The sequence below is a fragment of the Lynx canadensis genome, chromosome B4, assembly GCF_007474595.2.
Source record: "Lynx canadensis isolate LIC74 chromosome B4, mLynCan4.pri.v2, whole genome shotgun sequence".
Taxonomy (NCBI): Eukaryota; Metazoa; Chordata; class Mammalia; order Carnivora; family Felidae; genus Lynx; species Lynx canadensis.
This window is the reverse complement of record NC_044309.1, coordinates 100,989,774-101,012,970: the sequence shown is the minus strand read 5'-3', so window position 1 is coordinate 101,012,970 and position 23,197 is coordinate 100,989,774. Positions and strand designations below refer to the sequence as shown.

Below are 23,197 nucleotides of genomic sequence, written 5' to 3'. Positions count from 1 at the left end.
AAAAATTTCAGTAGAACTTATGTCAGAAATCACTATATAGCTTTCAAAAAGTTTCCATAGAAACAATAGTATAAAATCAAAGCTTTCCAGTTGACAGATGTATTTAACAGTACAATGCCCCATGACAATGGAACTATAACTGGTTCCTTTTAAAACATATAATCAGTGAACATGTGTGTGGGTATGTAATATTATGTATACATATCTCCATCCTTAGTCATATACATATATATCAACATATACCTCAACTTTTTCCCCTTAAGATATTAAATATGCTAACAAATTTTATAGGAACCAAAAATAAAACTATTTTTCAGACTCTGTAGATTGTGGCCTCTTAAAAGTGCTTTAAAATATAATGATGTGTTTACATGCCCCAAACATTACCAATGTCGCAACTTAAGGCATTTATAGTATCTTTTAATCAACTAATACTAGAAGTTGTATGAATAAAGAAAAGAAGAATATGTTGGTACTTATTTGTATCTTACATTTCTGCTGTGCTTGGCTATAAGCTTTTGTGATCAAGATACATTATTTTTTAGGTTTTTTCCTAGTAATTGACTTTCACAACTAAAGCAATGGTACTGGATGTTAAGGTACTCAAGAGTTTTTATTATATCCAGTATTAATAAATTGTATTTGGCTTTGATTAACCTTCATAATTTGAGAAGAGAGGTAAATTCTTATAATCATAGGTCAAAAGTAGTCCTTGTAGGTATTATTTATCTTCAGTTATGAATGCATTCACCAATAAAGAATAAAGAGAGAATCTGGGCATAAAACATACTTGTTGAAATATTATGAACCGAATTCATTATACTGAAAAGCAAATTTCAGTAATATCATGGAATGAAAGGAATTTATTTTATTCATCTCTAACAATTTCTTGCTAGTGTTTGTAAGTATTTGATTCAGTACATGTGACACTATAGAGCTTGGAAAAGAACGGTTGACCAAATGGATGTGAACCTTATGAACGAACGGAGAAGCTTATTTTAAAAGTCTGTATTTCAGTTATGTGTTTGTTCATCCATTCATTCCCACTTCCCACCCTTCTTACCACCGATGCCCCAGCTGAAGCTATTACTAACGCTTCTCTGCTTTACAGCAAGAAGAGCTGTCCAAGTTCAAACCATTCTGTAAACAGTAGCTAGAGAAATCTTTAAAAGGAAAATGTCATCATCACTCCCTTACTTCAGACTTTTTAGTAGATTACCATTTTAAGAAGAAAGAAAATATTTCAACTCTTAAAAATGGCCTAAAAGTCCCTCAGTAATCTGGTCAGTAATTGTCTCTCTAACCTGGTTCTTCTTATTTTACCTCTGCTCATTGTATCAGCTCCATAAAGGCAATAGTCTGTTTTCTATCTCAAGACTCTTCTGGAATACTCCTCTTTCAATATTTGCCATATACATTGATAATTGTTCCTTGGATCTCCCCTTAAATGTTGCTATCTGGGAAAGGCCTTTCCTGACTATGCACCTCCAGTAGGATCCCTGCTACCCTTGCTTTCTATAGCACTAATTCTTGTCCATTTTTTAACTTATAACTGTTTTGCCATGCATATTCAACTATACCTATGATCACAACAATTGCTAATTTTCCGCTCTCCCACAAGATTTAAAGTTTATTTTTTTTAATGTTTATTTTTGAGAGAGAGAGTGGGGTAGGGGCAGAGAGAGAGGGAAACAGGATCCAAAGCAGACTGCTCTGATAGCAGAGAGCCGGATGTGGGGCTCAAACTCACAAACCGTGAGATCATGACCTGAGCTGAAGTCAGACGCCCATCTGATGGAGCCATTCAGGTGCCCCAAGTGTAAATGTTTAATGGAGACAAAGATTATATCTGTTTTGTTTACCGTTGTATATCCAGGACCTTGTGCACACTATGGCTTATGGTAGGCAATCGATAAGTGCTTGTGGGCAATATTATTCTTATTCATTCAGCACAACTGTTTGCCTAACATTCCTAAAAATGTATTCACTGTTGATAGCAATTTACTACGTGTTTTGTTAAATTGGTACATCTCAAGAAAAAACTATTCTATGTTTATATACAGAGGTAGTGACTTAAAAAAAGTATATTTTGAAAAATAAAAGTAAAATTTTCTATTATTTTACCTTTCATATATGGTTATATGTATGTATCTCTATATCATTAAATTTACACAGAGACATATTTATAACCTTTTGTGGCAGTGTACTGTGAGTCCTTGAGAGTAGGGGGCTTTGTTTTTTATCTTTGTATTTCAAGATCTAACAGAGCGACTAGTATATATCAGCTACTCAGATAACATTTGTGCATGAATAAATAAATTTATTCTATTATAGACTGCTATTATTTATCAGGCTCTGTTAATAAATGGGATGAACACATAGAAAATAGAAAGTTACATTAATTACGTGATTTTGTCTCAGTTTGACCTGTCTATAAAACAGTTGCCTCACTCCAAATATATATTGTAAGACTACATGTTACAAATTTACCTGACATAAATGTGTAAAGCTCTCGAAAACCAAATCTCAATATGATTTCAGACTATAAGTTTATAGCTTATAGCTTATACAATCACCATAATGACCCATGGAAAGATACATAAACAGTCCAACAGACTTTATTTTCTGTATGTGATGCCAATGGTCAAGATAGTAAGAATCAGTTTGTGTTCACTGAATACATATTATTGAAACATAAATATCCTATATACACTTATAATTATTTGTTTTTGTCAGTTTTAAATCTTATAAAAATATTTTTTAATCTTTCTTGACCAATTTGAATATTAACTTATAATTTTACTCATTTTATGTACCTCTCCCACATTAGTGAGCAGAGGAATTCCTTTTTTCAATTCCAGTAGATACATTAGGGTACTTGTTGCCTAAGATAAAAGGAATCCTTCCAGAAAGTTTTACTTCAGTGACTTGTACTGTGTTAAAGAAAGGATTAAGTCTTTTTCAATCCCTTCTCTGGACCTATTTACAACATGAAGATTCAGAACATAAGCTGCTTTATTATAGCTCTAAGATAAGCTTTAAATATGCAGTAATTTTCCATGTAGCATATAAATCAACTCCCCCGCATGGAAAGTTGTTAAATTCCTAACAGAAGTAGCCCCTAGAGGACTAGTTTGTCCTTCAATTTAAGTATCTCTCACTTTATAATTTTTTTCTAAAATTTGAATTCTAGTATTTAAAAAATTGCATTTTTTAATTTTATTATTAAAATTTTTTTTTTAGTATTTATTTATTTTTGAGGAAAGAAAGAGAAACAGAGTATGAGCAAAGGAGGAGCAGAGAGAGAGAGGGAGACACAGAATCCAAAGCAGGCTCCAGGCTCTCAGCTGTCAGCACAGAGCCTGACGCAGGGCTCGAGCCCATGAACTGTGAGATCATGACCTGAGCCACAGTTGGATGCTTAATGGACTAAGCCACCCAGGCACACCAAAAATTGTATTTTCTTAAATTAAAATTCAAATAAACCCCTTTTATGTGTACAGCACCCCCACAGTCACTTGGATTGAGAAAACATACCACCCTACCATTAATTAGAAAAGGCAGACCTTACATAAATTAGGGCACCAAAGTACAATGCAAATTTTGATAGAGGAACTACAGTTATCTCCAGAAACATACTACAAGGGGACCTCATTAATTTTAAGGGTCAAGGAGGCATATTTAGGCTAACTCTCTTAGGTCTCAAAACGTTTTTATGCTGAGCACACAAGGCAGAAAATTTTAAGTAGAAATAAACAGAACATACAAAAAACTTTTAGAGAATTAGAAGAAGTCAGGGTAGCTGAAATATACAATGTGACAAAAAAGCAAAGCATAAGGTCTAGACCAGTGTCTAGCAAATAACTGATAATCATTATATATTTGTTGAGTGAACAAAGATGACGAAGAGAAATTAAGGGATGGTAATAGTAGGATCTGAGAAAAGGGAACACATCCAAGAGATATTTAAGGGGTGGAATCAATAGAACTTGGTGATTTAATGAATAAGGAGAGGAGGATATATGAATGAACATCTAGGTTTATGGCTGGCTATATGGAAGAATGGTGGTGCCACTTACTGAGGCAAGGAACACTGAAGGCAAAGCAGGTCTGAGAGGGAAGATGACAAGTTCAAATTTGGAGATGTTGAATTTAACATGACAAAGAGACATCCAAAGATAACCAAGTGGAGCTCTCTCTTATGCAGCTCGATTTATAGATCTGCAACTCAAGAGATGAGCCTGGCCTGAAGAAATATTTTTGACAGTTATCAATGCATAAATGATAATTATAGCTAGAGTATTAGATGAGTTTATAGATTTTTAGATAGGAGAAGGGAATCACAATGCACAAAATCATAATGGAAGAGAGTTTAGGACTGGGTTCTAAGAAATATCAGCATTCAACAAAACGATACAAATGAGTAAACCTGCAAAAGAAACTTTCAAAGAGATTTCAAAGCAGCAGGAGAAAAAACTAAGAATGTGAATATTACAAACATTACAAGAAATTAATGTGTCAATTAGGATGGAATGGACATCAGTATACAATGCGGTCTGCATGTTAAATACAGTAAGAATTTTAAATGTGGTACTAGGTTTCGTGTCGTGTAAATCATTATTGATCCTGGAGAGAACCCTTTTGGGTTGATGGTAAGAGATGCCACACTCCAGGAGTCCAAAGTGTGACTGGCTGCTGGAGACATTAAAAGATTCCATAAAATGTTCCCAGAATTCCCCTGGAAATGGAAACATACATGATAGGGCATTCAAGATTTATAAAAGCATTTGTTTAGCTGGTGGAGAGTTGAGCATGTTGAATGCCACTGAAAAGAGGTAGGGCATGAATAAGTAGAACCTATGCAAAGAAAAAACTGACATGACATTAACACAAAGCATTTCTACAGTGGGAAACTAAGGGGTGGGGGTAATGGCAAAGGAGATTATCTTATTATTGTTTAGAACTGACAAAGCATAGTAATAATTAAAAGTAGACTAACTTTTAGTCCTTTTTCTTATTGTTTTTAGCATTTTCATAGGAAGTGTCCCTTTTTAATGCCTCCACCCAGAAGGAGCTGTTCCACACACCTTCTCCTTGGAATTTGACCATATTAATTAATTTATTTTCTTTACAGATCTAGACTTTGATGGTCTTTACAGGGTTTGTTTTGCTTCAAGTCAGAGATAAATGTATTAGCCAACCTCTCCAGCCCCACTTTCACCAAACCAAATGGAGAGAAAGGTGTGTCCTACTATAGAAGCAAATTCCTTAAACTTAATTAAAAATTTATTTGATGAGGAAAGCTACTGTTCTTAAATTCTGGGATTCTGACTGCCTTAATACCAACTTATTCCTTATAAAGGACAATGCCACTGAGTAAAAGCAGCTTCACTCTAATGAATCAAATAGATATTCATTACATTGAATGAAAAATGGCAATACTTCTAAATATACCTTTGGGAGGGTGGTCTGGACCATTCAGTGCTCCCTGAATAGCTGCCTGGGCAGCAGAGTTCTGGGCCTTCAGCATTTCAATGGTTTCTCTCAGTTCTATAAGTTCAGACTCCTGTGAAACAAATAGAATTTAGAGGTTTTAGTACCTAGAGAGAAAAAAGTAAAATGTCCTTGCTTATAATTCACTACCAACTGGGTTCAATTGTACGTGGTGCGAACGTCCTGAGATTTGGATGCCTGACTAACCTTGTCAAGTTGCATTTAACAACTTCTCATTTAGTTAAATGTAAAGGAGAATAAAAACAAAAAAATGCCTTGGCTATTTTCTTATGAATGTGACCTGAATGGTCTTTATTCCTTTCAAAGGGTGGCACCTAAAGCTGGACAGTTCAACACAAAGCAAGATGTCACATGGTTCATTTTATACCAAACCTATGAATACCACCAGATTACATCACAGGGTTAGCTATCAGGATTGTACTGGTGAATCAGACTGCATTTTACTGTCAGCCGGAAACCCTGAATGAATGACTTCAGATTTTGTCTCTTTGATTTTGCACTTGGGGAATTGATTCTTCACACCCAAGTATAAAAAGAGGTACTCATCCCTAACTCATTGCTACTAAATATCATATTATTAAATTCTGCTTTGCAAATCATGGTCGTCTTAGATTCTGCTACTTTTTATCCAGTAAGATTTTTAGCATGGAGACCTCAATTTTACCAAGCCAAAACAACACAGGAATTTTTTAAAGTGAATAGAAATATATGCAATGTACATTCCTTAAATAATAGTTCATCAAAAAGAAAAAAAAAAAAGGCAGCTTACAAACCAAGTTTTTATACAACATCTGTTTTCTTATTGAACTTAGGGTAACTTTAGGGTAACTTTAAGATGTGTCTCAAAGAACATACAAATATGATCTTTCACAGTTATCTAAATGAATTATTTAACCACAAGTGACTACGAGGCAGCATCAGGAAGACATGTGCCTCATTGCAAAATGAAGTAGAGTGTTTTTCTAGCATTGGCAGTATTTCCATCGGGAGCCCCCAAACCAGGAGTATCCAGAATTCTTGGCCGTGATAGCAACTCTAAAAATTAGAATTTTTGTCAGCCTCTTAGAGGGAGAATTCCTAGGTAATGTAATTGTCATTTATCATTTTCTCTAGCATCGTTGGCAGAAATCCAAAGAATCAGGCTTGGGTTCTTCCCTCCATAGTCAGTAGCTTATTCCTACTCTCTGTCTTCCGAATATACAAAAAAAGGTAAGATCACAACATTGCCTTTGTAGGAAACTGCTTCAGATATGAGAACATCCAGAGACTATTCGAAACTTAGACACTTAAAAAAAAAGGGGGCAATGCTAACTGTAATGATATCCAAGTTTGGAATAGATACCTAGCACATCCTGTAACTATTGTCACTGGATATCTGATGTATTTCTAATGGACACAGATATTAAAAAAATAAACCCTCTTACAGACTTCTAATAGTTCGTAAGTCAAAGAATTAGATAATGAAAATCAGTAACAATCTTGTGGATTCATAGATGGATCCTTAAATACTTGACTGTAATTCATTTGCATGTATTTTTCACAAAAGAAACAGGTTTGTGGAAAAGTTCCACTGTCATAATACAAATTTCGTCATAATTTCTGTCTCTCCAAGTTCTATCTAAATTTTTTCCCTTGCTCAATTAGTAATAGGTAAGTTTACCAAAATTTAACGTATTTTCCATTTAAAATAAATTTCCCAGTAGATAAAATGTTTACTGAAAATTCATTCTGCCTTTACCAGAAAATTATTCACAAAAGGAGATCTACTGTACATACTTAATCACATAATTTAAAGAGTAATTTTACAACGTGTAAACTAGAATACAAGTTAAATTTTGATTAAAATCGGATTTTCATCCTTGAATTTAAAATCAACAGTGCCTGTACCGTGGATTAAAATTTGCTGAAATATGTGGCTTTAAGTTGAAAGAAGTAAAATGGAAATGAGATCTCATACTCAATTTTATGAGTAAGTGGACTTATTTCAGGGTCTAAACTTTAATGTTTTCTACGGAAATCTCTTCTCAAAACTGTTATAACAAAGATTACAAGTGGAATGTTCAGGGAATATTGCTTTTTCAGAAAATAGCTTTTAATGTGAGGTAGAAGAATGCTCACTTTTAAAACTAAGTATCTTCTAAAAAAACATATTAAGCACGTTAGTTATTATGCAGCATGGCACAGTAGACCCAAAGGAAGAATAACTAGGTAACAGATATATCCATTATATAGTTTGGGGAAATCACATACATGAAAAAATTAGTTTAGCCAAATTCATCTTAGTAGTTCTTTAGGGGAACTTCATAAGTACATGCAAGCACCTATAAAATATTCCAGTGTCTTTAATTAAAAAGATAGGTAAATTTGACAGTGATAATCTGTTCAAACCTGAACTAGGTATCTCTATATACATGCAAAAATTCCTTCCTTCTTTCTTATTTCAGTTGATGAGATCCATCTTCCACATCACTTCAAACTACAGCTATCCTTTTCTCTGAGTCTTCCCATATGATTTTTCCCTTTGCTTTAAATATTTTTCTCACCATTAAAGGCCATGGTAGAATGAGCTTGAAACCTCTTAGTTTGCCTTTCAGAAAAACTAAAGCCCTTCTCTGTGCTTCCAGATCATTTAAAGCATTCAGCTTATTTAGCTGTTGTAGACTTTATCTTTTCACCTGACTTAGGATCTCAGTAAATGTTGGGGTGATTTTGCTCAAATGTTCTGGTCTATGTTAAACAGGTGTTTATCGCCTAAGAATAATGTAAAGCTTCAATTCTACTTATATTTTAACAACAGGGTGTTCGATCACCTATGGTGCCATATAAAAACATCAGTGACTTTATTATTCATTATAAACAGAAAGTCTGGATATGGCTAAATCAGTGAAATCATTTCCTTGGGTTGGCAACAAAGTCAGGGTTATCCTTTCTCTCTTTTTCCAGTAGTAAGTATATAAAGATTAATAGAAGGCACTTGAAAGTGAAAACTTGACTGAGACATATAAATTGTTTTTAAATAGTTTATTTTTAGTTTTCCTTTTCTTCTCCTTCATAATTATAATTGATTGTTCACATTTATTTTTAAGCCATATTTTTCTAAGGTGCTTATAACGCTTGGAAATTGCAATGCTGCTTCCAAGTACAATTATGAATTCCTCTTTTTTTGCCGTATAATTAGAAGCAAGTTCTAGAAATAGCCAAATATAAAATCATTTGATACTCTGCAATATTTTCATATAGTGTCTTTATTTTGAAAGTGACCAAATAGAAGATACTTGAGTTTTAAGAATATTCCACTTTCAGGAAATAAAAAAAAAACAACAACTGGAAAATGTATATGCCATCAGGATAAGGATTTAAAGTCTCTTCTAATTCAGTAGTATCCATTTTCCTACTCTCTTCATATATACTAAGGAGAAGATTGAGGCTAGGATAATTCTGTACAGGATCTTGGGAATAGATGATCAGATCATATTTCATTGATGTTTCTCACTTTTCAAACGTGGTACTTTAAAACTTGGGAACCAAAAATCCATTCACCTACAATAAGCTATTGTAGATAATGATGTCCCAAATACCTGCCATTGATGTAAAATTCCAGTTTTCCATGAAAGTTTCTTGTGTACAAGAAGGTGGATGGAGGCAGTATCTTTTCCAATTGTTTTTTACATGTCTCTGAGGCTAAATAAGTATCAAGGTCAGGCTTGGAATGCTTCAAAATGAGATGATCAAATAGTTTGTCACAATACTCACCTTGCTCGGTATCCTCTCCAACCTAATTTCCTAACTGCATCTGACCTCTTTCCAAGTTTCTCCTGGAAACTTGCAAATTTCCTACAAGCGTGGCAATAAATCTCATCAACCAACTTGACCTTCTAGGCAAGGTTCTTAAAAATTTCTGCTAAACCTGTCTTTGGTTTCATCACACTGACATTCAGTTAATCTTACACTATCTAGCTGTAGTTTCTTTGAACACATCCTACTCCCCATCCCCGTGTGTGTGCCTTGAAATCTTGTAAATGTTTCTACTGAAAGAACCCAGCCAGCCCTGATTCTAAGAAAATACACTAGTTCATCAAATCCCAGTAGTATAAGTAACTTGCATCCATGAAAAATTTATGGATTCAAATTACCCTATGGGAGGGACAGAGAGAGACAGAGAATCTCAAGCAGGGCTTGAACCCACAAACTGCGAGATCACGACCTGAGCCAAAACCAAGAGTCAGATGATCAACCAACTGAGCCACCCAGGTGTCCCTTGAAATCCTATATTTTTATCATAATCTGTCACCTACTGGAATATATACTCTTATAACCAGTTATACACAGTTTACATATATAGAATGCATATATTATATATGTACACTATAAAATATATGTCATATACATATAGTTCACTGCTAAATTCTTAGTAGCTAGAGCAGTGTCTTATACAGAGTAGAAATTCAATGTAATTTTGGTGAATGATTAAATGGACAAATGAGCCGTGGAACTCCAAGAACAGAGTTTCAAAACCTCTGCTCTATATGCTCTAATCTTTTTCCCAGGATTGTTGGATCACCAGAGAGCAATATACCCTTTTATCTCAGCTCCCTGAAGAAATGACTTTACTGAAATATGATTAAATGTTATGCCCTCAGCTTTTAGAGAAATGTCTATTTGAACAGCGATTTTGTCTTTTGTTATTCCATGACCCCAATTTTAAAAACTTTACAATAAATTTGTCCTTGAATTCAGTGCCAAAAAGTTTGTCTCTCCGATCTAAATTATACTCTTCTGGTCAGAAAATGAGAGCTACACATGCCAAGCAATCCCCCTTTGTGTGCTGGCTTCCTTGACATTCAATTCCATTTTGTGCTTTGCAGTAGTAATTACATAGGCTCAGGTGTCTTGTTATATACATTCTTCTACTGGTTTTCACTAGATTCTGTTACTGAGTTGTGCCATTTCGTATTACAATTAATTTTATGATTCCCAAAACCACCTTGGATATAGGCAAGTTATACATCTCAGATAAATAAAATAAATTACTTACTAACACTGTTGTGTGCATACAGCTTGCAATGAGACAAGCAATCACTTTATTTTCAGTTAAAAAAGGGCAAGGCAATTTCAGACATCATGGCATCTTCTGAGAAAATTTCATAATTTTGGCAATGTTACGTTATGGATAATTTTAAAATTCCAGGTACTATGCAGATGTATTTGAAAATATTTGGGCATTATTCATAGGCATTATGAAAAAATTAACAACTGCGTAGTTTTCCAATTTTTGTAAGAAATTTTACTTATAAATATAAAGTAATTAAAGGAAATATGGGGGGTGAAAAACATTAATTTTGACTTCTTAAAGATATGAGACTTAAATACTAGCTATGATTTCTAGTGATATGCCTGGCATATGGACAATGATAAACTTGGTTTATCCTGATTCTCTTAAGGGGAAAAAGGAAAGCAATGTAAGAAAGGTAACATTTTTGACTATCCACTGTATGTAGTGTTCTATAGTACCTTATTTGTTCCTCATAATGCTTCTGTAAGGTAGTTATTATAATCCTGATTTTTAAAATGATGAATTTAAAATAAATAAATAAATAAATAAATAAATAAATAAATAAATAAATAAAATGATGAATCTGAGGGTCAGAAAAGGAAAATTCCTCAGCCCTTACAGAGGTTCCACTGATGGGGTGCCTGGATGGCTAAGTTAAGTGCTGACTCTTGATCTCAGCTCAGGTCATGATCTCATAGTTTGTGAGTCCAAGCCCTGCATCTGCTCTGTGCTAAAGGCATGGAGGGAGCCTGCTTGGGATTCTGGCTCTTCTTTCCTCTGCCCCCCCCCCCCAAGCTTGTGCATGCTTTCTCTCTCAAAATAAATAAATAAACTTTAAAAAAAAAAAAAGAGGTTCTGCTGAGATCCACACTCAAGCTTCCTTATATTCTTTCCCACTTGGCTGCCCTAAAAGACCTTTGTAATCCTATTTGCCAAGTTCTTAGGTTACATAGTGAAGTGGTAAACTGTACTGCCCCTCTCCTCTTCAAAAAAGATTAAGATGAAATTCCTGTGCTCAAAAGGCATTTGTCACCTTCCCTTACAGAACAGGTTTGACAGGGATGGATAGTGTTCTCTTTCATGGGCAAGAGGGAAATCTGTGACACAGGAGCATCGAAGACAAGGGCAAATAACGTTAGAGTTTGCTAATTACACCAGGCTATAAGAGGAATATTTGATTTTTCTCTTTAGTGTAATTGGGCTGTTCATTCAGGGTTGTTTTTTTTTTTTAATGTAAAAATTGGTAAACGAACACAATGGTGACATATGTAGCTCTCTAAAGCTAATGACATACTTTACGAAACTAAAGACAAAACTGAAGCCATCTCTAGGGACAGATATAGGTACAGATACTGAAAACAGCCAAAGCTTTTCAGATTTTGGATCTCTGAAAATTAGATGAAAACTGGACATCTGCTCAGATCATGCACATATGCAGGTTTTACAAATGTTTCCATACAATTTTAGAGACTGCATCTGTCTCTGACACCCATCCAAGGACCCAGGTTAGGGCCAAAATAATGGCAGAGAGGTAAGTTACTGGTCACCCCATGGAAACTGTCCATACTCTTTCTAGGCAATGTGAACCTTTTTGATATGTCTGCCTTGTGACCTAAATTCTGTTTCTTTCTTTTTAGAATTCCTTCTCCCACTCTGTAAAAACCCGTCAGGTTTATTTTAAAGCTTTTCATATAAATTAGCTTTTCTTTTCAAAGACAGCATCCCCAGATGCCAACTAGTCCTTGTTAGTGCAAACGACCCAAATCTTCATTTAGCATTCCGCATTTCTAAACTTCAGCTCAGGATCAGTGTTTCAGTCTCATCTCACAGATGCTGTACCCTGAGTCCCTTTACTTTGTAGAGTCCTCACTCTCCTCCAGACTTTCCTCACGCCTATCTCAGATTATAGCCATGGTCCATAACTGGGTTTACAGACCATAAATTTGTGAAAATTCTTGTCAGACTGTAATTCTTGTCAACTGCATAACAAATTGTTCCTGGAATATTCTAACTCTTCCGCTATACAACTGCTTCTCTTTCTTAAAACATTTGGTATTCTTTTAATGGGTCTAGTCAGAAGTGAAATAGATGGCCTAGAAAGAACTTTGCGCGCGCGCGCGTGTGTGTGTGTGTGTGTGTATTCTAATATAGATGAATCTGAATCATAAGTCTTTAAAAATTAAAATCTGACAAGAAAATGTATTATCTTGTCATTGTTCCAATCTAATAAGGAAGGGATCCTCTGAAGCATTATATTTAAGGAGCTGCATCTCAGGCATTGTTTAAACATCCTATGTAACTTGCTGTCTTATTTGAATCCCCTGTGGTGATTCTTGAACATACCTTCTGTTCCGCTGTCATAGTTAGACTTTGCAGTCGACCAGTCATATTCCCTAAACTCTTTTCAAAAGCTGCTACGAGGTGAGCCTGTGAACAAAACAGAAGGAACACATTTTAAATGTCAGGACCTTACGCAGATGGATGAAAACTCTTCATTTTATAAAATGCTGAACTTCAGGTGTTCTAATTCTTTAAATACTATGACCATCTTGGTTAGCTCTCAGTGATGACTCTCCTTTAACATCAATCTTTATTTATTATTTCTAAACTTCAGTTTAAATTCAGTGTTTCCATTTCTTGACATTTAATGTGAGTTCAACTTCTGAAAAGGGTGGCATTTTGCAAATAATAACACCTTCCGGCCTGCATCTCACAGAGGATTTGACACCCAAAATGCTGAATAAAGTTCTGAGTTGCCAAGTTTTTAGACTTCAAGCTCAAGGGGAGGTCACTGCAATAGTCAATGGACAAATGTTTCTCCTTTTTATACCTGCATGATGACCTTTGGAGATATTGTTAGTTCCTTTATTGTAATGACACTCTCCTTCAAGTGTCAGACATCTGCTGACAGCTTTAACATTATCTTTCCTTTTTTTGTGCTTACAAAGAATTCAGTCGAAAAGAGTTGTCTTCATTCTCCAAACTCTTTTTAATAAAATGGCTTTTATTTCTACTTTATTCCCTTCAACTAAGGAAGTGCAGGTTGGCCGGCTAGAAATAACACTCAGTCATATTTTATTTAAGTTTTCATGGCTTTCGGGTTTTATTTTAAATCTCCCGGAATTATACATATTGCTGTATAAAACCATAACTCTTATGATTAAGAAGTATTTGACAATCTTACAGCTCTAAAATAGGCCCAATTCTGTCGGCATGCCATTATCCAACAGCTTCACCCACAGAATATTAAGCACGAAGAAGAGGTCCTTCAAGCTTTCACGGTAGCTTGAGGAGAGCTATAGGGGTGTTATCTCACACTCATCCAATCTTATTGTGCCCTTACAAAGGTACAATGATGGAATATTTCACAGCCTACATCTACAATGAACTATGTGTGGGAAGAAATTTGGTAATCTTCGGCAAAAGATTAATTCTTTGAGGAAAGGGAGTAAAAGGACTTCTTAAAATACATCACCTTGTAACTCTAGCAGAGCTGAAACGCTGAGGTAACTATTATCAGATGAATCACAGGAGTCCAAGGAATTAGGGCACTAGAAACATTCCATTATTGGTAACAGCTAGAGGTTTATTTCATTATTAATAACAGCTAGAGGTTTATTCCATTATTGGTAAGAGCTAGAGGTTTATTTCATTGTTGCCAACAGCTAGAATGTACAAGTCCCTTCCATTAGCATCACGACACAAAGGTGTCTTTGTTCTTAGCTCTGAGCTTATGCTGGGCTGGGCTCCCTTTCTTTTCCTGACATTGCTATATAGAGAAGGATAATTGGTGGAGAATACTTCTATTAATCTTCAGTCTACCAGAACAACTCTTTTTTCTTTTTCCACTCCCTCTTCTCTCTTTCTCCCTCTCCCCCAAATTGTCTCTCTCTCTCTCTCTCTTTCTCTCTCTCTCTCTCTCTCACACACACACACACACACACACACACACACACACACACCCTTGAGAGTTATACTCCAGGGTTCATTAGCAGATTTAATTGGAAAAATAACAGTCTTTTAAAAAAAGGAATAGTAGGGGTGCCTGGGTGGCTCAGTCGGTTAAGCATCATGACCTTGTGGTCCATGAGTACTGGCCCTGTACCGGGCTCTGTGCTGACAGCTCAGAGCCTGGAGCTTGCTTTGGATTCTATCTCCCTCTCTCTCTGCTCCTCCCCCACTCATTCTCTCTCTCTCTCTCAAAAATGAGTTTAAATAATTTTTTAAAAATTAAAAAATAAAAAAGGAATTGTATCTTGTAGTTTAAAATGTTTTCAATGGCAAGGAATAGCATTACATCAGACTTAATATTTCAGAAATTAACATAAGGTTATGTTGTATTTTCTCTCACGCGTAAACTTTTTTATTGTGAAAAAAATTCCTGTCATATTAAAAGTGAACAAAGTGAAAATGCAGCTGTAGTTTAAAATGTTTTCAATGGCAAGGAATATCATTACATCAGACTTAATATTTCAGAAATTAACATAAGGTTATGTTGCATTTTCTCTCACGCGTAAACTTTTTTAATGTAAAAAAAATTCCTGCCATATTCAAATTGAACAAAGTGAAAATGCAGAGCTCACTGGTTCATCAGTCACCAGCCAAGTCCAGAAATTGGACATTTGAAGATATTAGAAGTTCTCTCTTACCTCTCCCCTATTACTGTCGCCTCTCCCTGCCCCAAAGATAACCACCATTATCGCAACATTGGTGGTAATTATTGTCTTGCTTCTCTCTATAGTTGCACCACTGAGCTTGCATTCCTAAACACTATGTTTTAGCTTTGTCTATTTTTAAAACTTTCAGAGTGGAATCATATGGCACAATTATTTTGTGACTTTTCTTTTGCTTAACATTGAGTTTCTGAGATTCATCCAGTGGTAAGCAGCAGGAGTTAGATTTTGCTGTAATGCATTGCTCTATGTGGTTTATAATGTATTTGTCTATGATTGACCATTTTGTGCTGATTCTAGTTTAGATTATAATCAATAATCATGCTGTGAGCATACAATAGGTTTCTAAATCCTAAAATAAAATTGCTCATTTTCTTTTAAAATAGTGAAAATTCTGGCCGAAAACCATTGTTAACATGTACTAAAAGAAATGTAAGAATGTACTCAATATTGCAGTTTTAATTCTCTCAAACAACTGTAATGCTTAATTATTGGATGTAAAAACTAGAAGAAAATTTATACTTTACCTTCTATGCATATTTTATCAGTTGAATGGGAGTTAAAATGACAAAGAATATAGGAATGTGAGTATGCTGAATAAATATATTGTCTGTATTTTGTAGCTATAAATATATTGCCTATAACTGGTAGCTATTAATTAATACAAAATGTTCACTATGAGAATGTCAGTTTTCAATCTTTGGAACATTGCTACTCATTAATTATTCATAAGACATGTATAACTGGTTACCAAAGAACATTTTGAGTCACATCATTCTCCATGAAAAATATGTTAGAGGTATGTTAGTGAAATACTGCTTTTAAGTTTATTTGTCTTGGCTTACTAACTTTGTTACTTTGAAGGCAATAAAAGGATAAACTTCTCACCAATTGGATTAATGGAAAGAGTACAAGATACAAATAAAAGAAACTAAAATGGAAAGTAAAACTGATTAAACTATAGGACAATATATCTTGTCTGAAAACCTTAACAAAATTATGACTTTTTAAAAATTGTGGATTTTTAGAGGAACTACTGATCATGATTTACTTGGGTCTTACTTCTCCATTACCAGCTGCATAATTTGAAAGCCAGAGTAAAATTGTGTCAATATGATAATGACTACATCCCAATGTGTGTTAGGTGAAGTCTGTCAAGGTAATAAAATAAGCAAGACTGAAGAGTAGTTACGGATGGTATTTCTAATACATACTGACTTCAGTTTTTGAATCCTATAATACAATCTGAATAGACATGTAAAGAGAATTATCGTACTGCTAAACAGTAAGATGAAATATTATGAAAAATGCCTGCATTATATTTGTTCCCCCAGAATTTAGTAATGGTCCACCAACCAAAAAATATACATAGATTTTTGTGGATATATATAGATATATCTATATATATCTATATATATCTATATATATCTGTGACTTTACTTTTGAAAATCAATAGATGAACTGAAAATAAATGAAACTATCATAATTAAGGTTTCACATTTCTTTTACACATTATAAAATTGTCCCTTCAGTTTTTGTCATTGTTAGTAAATGCAAAACTGTTTTCTGTTAAAGGAGATGCAGAAAAGCAAGAGTAACTGCCAGGTTATATAAAAATATTAAATAAAGCAAAAAAAAAAAAAAAACAGGACACAATCCTAAACAAAATAATACGTTTCAGATTTGGGGCTAAAAGACCAATGTGCTGAAAGGAAAAAAATAAGTACCTTTTTTTTTTTTGTGACATGTTCATTCAGTGGTACCTTTGAAAAATGGTAACAATAACTAGCCTCAGCACCTAATTCTAGATGATCTAAGAGCTGAGATTTGTACAACAAAATATATTAGAACACAAAGAAATGCTTCCCACATGTCTTGGCTGCAGAAAGGTGTGAGTGAAAGGCCAGGGGGCACCTGACTGTATGATGTGACTATACATTTGCAGCTGCTTGCTTGTGGGGCTTCTGTTTTCTTCCTGTGCATGTGTGGGGTATTGATTTAGTGAAGGTCCGACCACATACTTTCTTTCCTTTCCTTTTTTTTTTAATTTTTATTTATTCTTGAGAGAGAGAGAGAGAGAGAGAGAGAGAGCGAGCTTGAGCAGGAGAGGGACAGAGAGGGAGACACAGAATCAGAAGCAGGATCCAGGCACTGAGCTGTCAGCACAGAGCCTGATGCAGGGCTCAAGCCCAGGAACCCTAAGGTCATGACCTTCAGGTGATTTCAGAAGATTTATAAAATGCATTATGAAGTAAAAAAAAAAAAAAGGAGCATGAAAAATAGGATATAATTTTAGGCTCCTTTTCATGTGCAAAAAGTTTTGCTAATGATAACATAGATGTAGCCAGAGGAAGCTGGATACATTTGGGCATTTTCTCTAAGACTAGCACTTTTTAAACAAAATTATCTATTTGACACTACTTCCTCTAATTCTGTATTCATTCTTTTTTTTTCATTATTATTCCTTGAGGAGATATTATAGATGCTTTTTCTTCTAATAGCACCCTTCCTCCATGACATTTTAGCGCCAGAGATATGCTGGATACTTTTTTATGCACTCCATGTATATCTGTGCTTCCATGTATATCTGTGCTTTGTGCATAAAAAGAGTAAGTTTTTTTTTTTAACCACAAAAAAACAATTTTCACCCTCTGGTGGTCATATCAATGCTCAGCTGAGAATATGTGAGCCAAAGTCATGAAAACACATCAGTGAAAACAGTGTGGTATGCATGATTAAAGGAGAAGTGGTAGGTAGCCAATGGCTGACAACTTTAAAAAATTTTTGCTCCCTTTCCAAACAATGGCACAGAGTCAAATTTCAGGACTGTTCCCTTATGTTAAAATTTGGTTGCTCGTGTGTGTGTGTGTGTGTGTGTGTGTGTGTGTGTCTGTGTGCGTGTGTACAAGCCTTTGCAGGTGTGTGTTGCATCTATGTATTCATGGGAATAAAAAGATCAAAGTTGAAAGGATACATAAGAAACCAACAATCGAATGTTACACAGCCATACAAAAGAATGAAATTTTGCAATTTGAGACAACATGGATAGACCTAGAGGGTGGTATGCTAAGTGAAATAAGTCAGACTGAGAAAGACAAAAACCATATGACTCCACTCATACATGAAATCTTAAAAGAAATGAACAAACAGAAGGCAGAATCAGAACTGTAACTACAGAGACAAATGGATGGTTGTCAGAGGGGAACGGGGTGTGGGGGTGCTGGGCAAATAGGTGAAGGGGAGAGAGAGATACAGGCCTCCAGCTATAGAAGGAGTAAGTCACAATCATAAAAAGCAGAGCATAAGGAATACAGTCATATAGTCAGTGATATTGTAATAGTGATGTAATGGGACAGATGTAATGGCACTTGTGACGAACATAGAATAATGTATAAACTTGGGAAATCACTATGTATATAGTGATATATACAAATCACTATGTATATAGTGATACAGTATATAGTATATATATAATGTATAAACTTGGGAAATCACCTGAAACTAATGTAACATTGTATGTCAACTATACCCTCCCCCCAAAAAAGAAACCAACAACCATGTTTAGGAAGGGAGTGTCTGAGGGAAAAACAAATATACACTTTTTATTGCATCCATTTTTTTAGTTTGAGTTTTCCTTTTTAACAAAATATTAATATAATGCGTTTTAAATGGAAATAGTTTTAAAAATACCGTGTAAAAGCCCAAATTCCATAATGTATAGCAGACATTTATCATCCTAACATTTGAATATATAAACCCATGCAAGAGACATTTATGAAATAAAATAAAATCCTGAGTAATCATTAAAGACATCTGTAAATATCTTGACTCTCCATCCATAGGGTCTATCACTGAGACTTCTTCATTGCAGATAAACACAATTCATGTGTTTCTGGCATTTACATTGTAATATGTTCTCTGGGTGCTGAGTCAGGAACCTAGACTGAGTGTTTTACAGTGTTATTCATCTAGCCTATAGTATAAAATTTATAGTTGCTTCTGAACTATTTCTTTAAGAATTATTCTTAAACATAAAATATAGGTTAAATAATTCTGTCCTCTTTCAGTACTGCCTAAAAATTCTCTAAAACCTGCCATTATTTTTAACAACCCCCTAACAACATCGATAAAAATGAATACAGCCAACCCCAAATTAATTTGATTCTTCCCACGTTGAAAAGATAAATCAATTCAAATCCACTGCTGAAATGAATACATGGTGGGTTAAAAAGACTTACTTCTATACTGTGGAAGTTATATTGCACAATAATTTTTATCCTTAAAATCTCTCTTAATCAGCTCGTACCCCATGGGCCTACACCTGCTCTCTCTTGCCCTGTCATGCTTTGTCTAGGAGATAGAAAACCTCAATGGAGAGCAGAGTGGTGAGGCAGAGGAAGGGCCCAGAGCTACACACTTCAACTGAGCAGATTAATGTTGAGTGCAGGTGGCAGGGCGTATGGCAAAACAGTGGGAGCTTCCTTACCCCTCACTGGTGTTTCTAACACTAATGTTCCTTAGGACCAGGCACAATGTCACAGGCTCTCCTTTCTTATTCTGCATCTATTCTGAATATTCCTGGCACATTGAAAGATATTCAATAAATGTTAATATTATTGATGGTCTCATTGGCATCATTTTTGCCATTCTCAGCTGGTCAAACTGCTATGAGAAGACTGCCCAGGTTTTTTTAGGGAACTCTCTCTCATTTCCAATATAGCTTGGATACCCAAATGTAGACCTAAGTTAATTTTTTTATAATTAATTGGGTGCTTAACTAATTGCCCAATAAATTGTGCTGAAGAATGCAGGGCACATAGAATTTTTTATCTTCCAAAGTTAATCGCTGTCAACCACCAACTGTATTGTGGTTTGAAAAATATCTACGGAGAGTAATAAAAATAAGACATAAGAAAAGAAATAGCCCTTGTAACTCTTACTAATGTTTCCAACCTAAGAAGAAACAAAAGCCCTTTAACCACGTCAATTTGGGTTTACATTTTATTACTTGGCATGCAGGGAAGTTTACGTTTGTATGAGTGACTGAAGTCTGTTTTATTTTTGGACACTTAAAGTTTGTGAGGCTGTTACTAAAATTATTCCATTTACTATATAAAAATCTATTCTAATATATCAAATAAATCACGAGTGACTTACATTTGCTGAAAGTTGAGATGTGAGGGTAGCAACTTTTTCTTGCGATGCAACCAGCTCTCGCCGCAGTTTATGGATTTGCTGAATGTAATTAAAAAAAAATCAATTCAATAAGCTAGTGGATTTTTACTTAAAACTAAGAATTCAATCCAAGAAAGCAAATACTATATTCCGCTCATGCAGCCCCTTAATTAGTGTATCAGCACCAATTCCTGAAAAACCAAAGAAAAGTGAACACTAGCTATACAGTAACAGTCAAATACCATGTATAAGAAGAGAAGTAAGTGACTATGTTCAAGGTCAGGACTCAAATTTGCAAATTAAAAATTTTTTAACATTTATTTATTTTTGAGACAGAGAGAGACAGAGCATGAACGGGGGGAGGGTCAGAGAGAGGGAGACACAGAATCCAAAGCAGGCTCCAGGCCCTGAGCTGTCAGCACAGAGCCTGACACGGGGCTCGAACTCACGGACCACGAGATCATGACCTGCGCCAAAGTCGAATGCCCAACCGACTGAGCCATCCGGCCGCCCCTCAAATTTGCAAATTAAAGGAATGTACTGAAAGTTTTAGCATGGAGGTTGGCATGGAGTTTTAGCAAAGAAAAAAAATACTTTTGTTTTTTTTTTTTTGTTTTTTTTAGTATGTGCTTTTTAAAATTTTCTAGTTTGGCAACTTCCCAGCATTAGACTATCCCTTAGCCACTGAAAGTTGGCTCCGATCCAATGTGTAATGATTCCATATTTGAAAATAATTTTATTAGCTGGAGTTTTAATGGCTAACATTCTGAGAGATGCCTTCCCAAATCTTTATTATAATGCCTTTTATTCATTGAGCTACTATTAGCTCAGACTAAAAATGTTTTATAGATTAACCATAGCTTAAGAGGGGAAAAAATCAGTAATGCTGTTCAAATAATGAGATAAACCAATAAAATAAATATGCCAAAATGTCTACCTGTTTAGCTAAGTTCACACTGTACCAAAACTGAACCAGAGGAAGAGAGTAGTTCATATCACATTTAAATTGTTAATGTAAGCACTTTCTGCAGTTAAAACTGTGTCTCATGTTGCTAAGAAATGTAAACAGCGATTAGTAAGGGTAAAACATCTACAGTCACCTGAGACTAAGTCTACCGGTCTACTTCTGGTCTCCAGGGATTTTAGTTACTTAGATGCTAAACATTCTATTCTAATTCTTCTCCTTTCTTTAAAAAGAAATCTTCTATTGTTGTGGTTGGACTTTTGGAATACTGTCTCAGTTTGAAAGAGCATTCTTGACACAGTTCAGCGTCTTCTCCCCCACTTTTTGGCAGAAAAGAAATGGTAGTCAATGTTGAGAGACTCTAAAGACCTTGTGAATTTTAAGCTGGAAGCAGAGACGGTGAACATTTATATAATTTCAGCAAATGTGATCCCATTTCACTCCTGTTTTTTTTTTTTAATAGATACACTAGCCCCAAATAGCATTGCACTGACTTGCATTCAAATGATGATGACCACAGACAGTCCCAGAAAACAGACCATATACTTTATTCTAAACCAATACAAACTTAAGGAGCCTTTCTCAAGATAATACCCTCTATTACATGATCCTTTACAAATTAACCCAGGAAACCTTAAAGGAACGGAAATTATTTTTTAAAAACCGTGATCCATTAGGAGGCAGAGATGACAAAAAGGGGAGATGGGTAAGGACTAATCAGGCAAATAGGCAGCATTTGTTTATCTCAGCAGCCATATTATGACCAAATTAGCACTGTCAGGTCCATGCAATGTAAATAAAACACTTTAGGTTTAAAAAAAAAAAAACAAAAAACATACTAACTTTTTGGTCTAGCAATGATAAAGATCAAATGCTATAATCAATACTATTTCAGTATTTTTAAGCATAGCATAAATTTTCCTTTAAGGGCTAATAAGGGCAGAGATCCTTTGCAAAGGCTATTGCCAAGACATTGATTTTCTCTGTGGTCTGACTGCCTCGGTGTAAACCAATCAAATATCATTACCACACCTTGAATAAAGTCCTAATTAAAGTCCTCCCGCTCTCCTTGGAGAGGAAAATTCTTTTACAAAGTGAAATAAAAAGGATACTCTCTCCAGGTTGCAATCTGATTGGTACATGATTGAGACAAAGTGCATTTGTGAAATGTGTGTGATTAGAACAATATACCACATTAGACATGAAGCGGTGATTAGAGCGGCAAAGTCCCGGCATGAAACAGATGGACTGTGATGCTGGTAGCTCTGTTATGGAGGTCTGATGCCTAAGGTTCAACGGTTTCGTTAATCCTATGCAGTTAGTCTCACAGGCTTGGGGAAAAGAGACTACAATGAATTGGAAAGACCACACATTCATTCATTCATTCATTCATCAGATCTAATGAGTGCTTACTACTACAGGCAAATTTTTGGTTGTTGATCTAAAACTCCATTCTAGAATGTAAGAGGTAAGTTTGCTTTTAAAAACTTCCTTTCGTTTTCCTTAAGAGTAAATATCCGAGACCATTTATCAACTAGAGGATCACTTCTGTTGGCAGTGCTGGAGAGCTATGCTACTGTATCACACAGCCCTCTAGTGGTACCTTCATTTCATCACAGATGTAAACAAAGAGTGGAATATGAAAATGCTACAAATTTTACCTCTGAATGAGCTTTTTCTTCAGCCTGTAAAAGACGAAAGGAAAAAAAATTAACTATAAGTGACTAATGTCATTTTGCTCCACAAGTATAAATGTATAATTGTACTGTATTAAAAATATTATGATCCAACCTAAGACTATTTATAAATTATTATTAT

General features: G+C 34.9%; 1 protein-coding gene across 3 annotated transcripts in view; it reads right to left on the bottom strand.

Moving 5' to 3' along the window:
* Positions 1–23,197, bottom strand: part of NAV3 (neuron navigator 3) — a 596,222-nt gene that overhangs the window by 42,092 nt on the left and 530,933 nt on the right. For all 3 annotated transcript variants that reach the window (XM_030323286.1, XM_030323287.1, XM_032594013.1), the window contains 4 exons: positions 23,041–23,064; positions 20,398–20,475; positions 12,911–12,994; positions 5,455–5,566 (listed from right to left, as the gene is read on the bottom strand). In XM_030323286.1, coding sequence (XP_030179146.1) covers positions 5,455–5,566; positions 12,911–12,994; positions 20,398–20,475; positions 23,041–23,064 — 298 coding nt within the window. The remainder of the gene's footprint in view (positions 1–5,454; positions 5,567–12,910; positions 12,995–20,397; positions 20,476–23,040; positions 23,065–23,197) is intronic.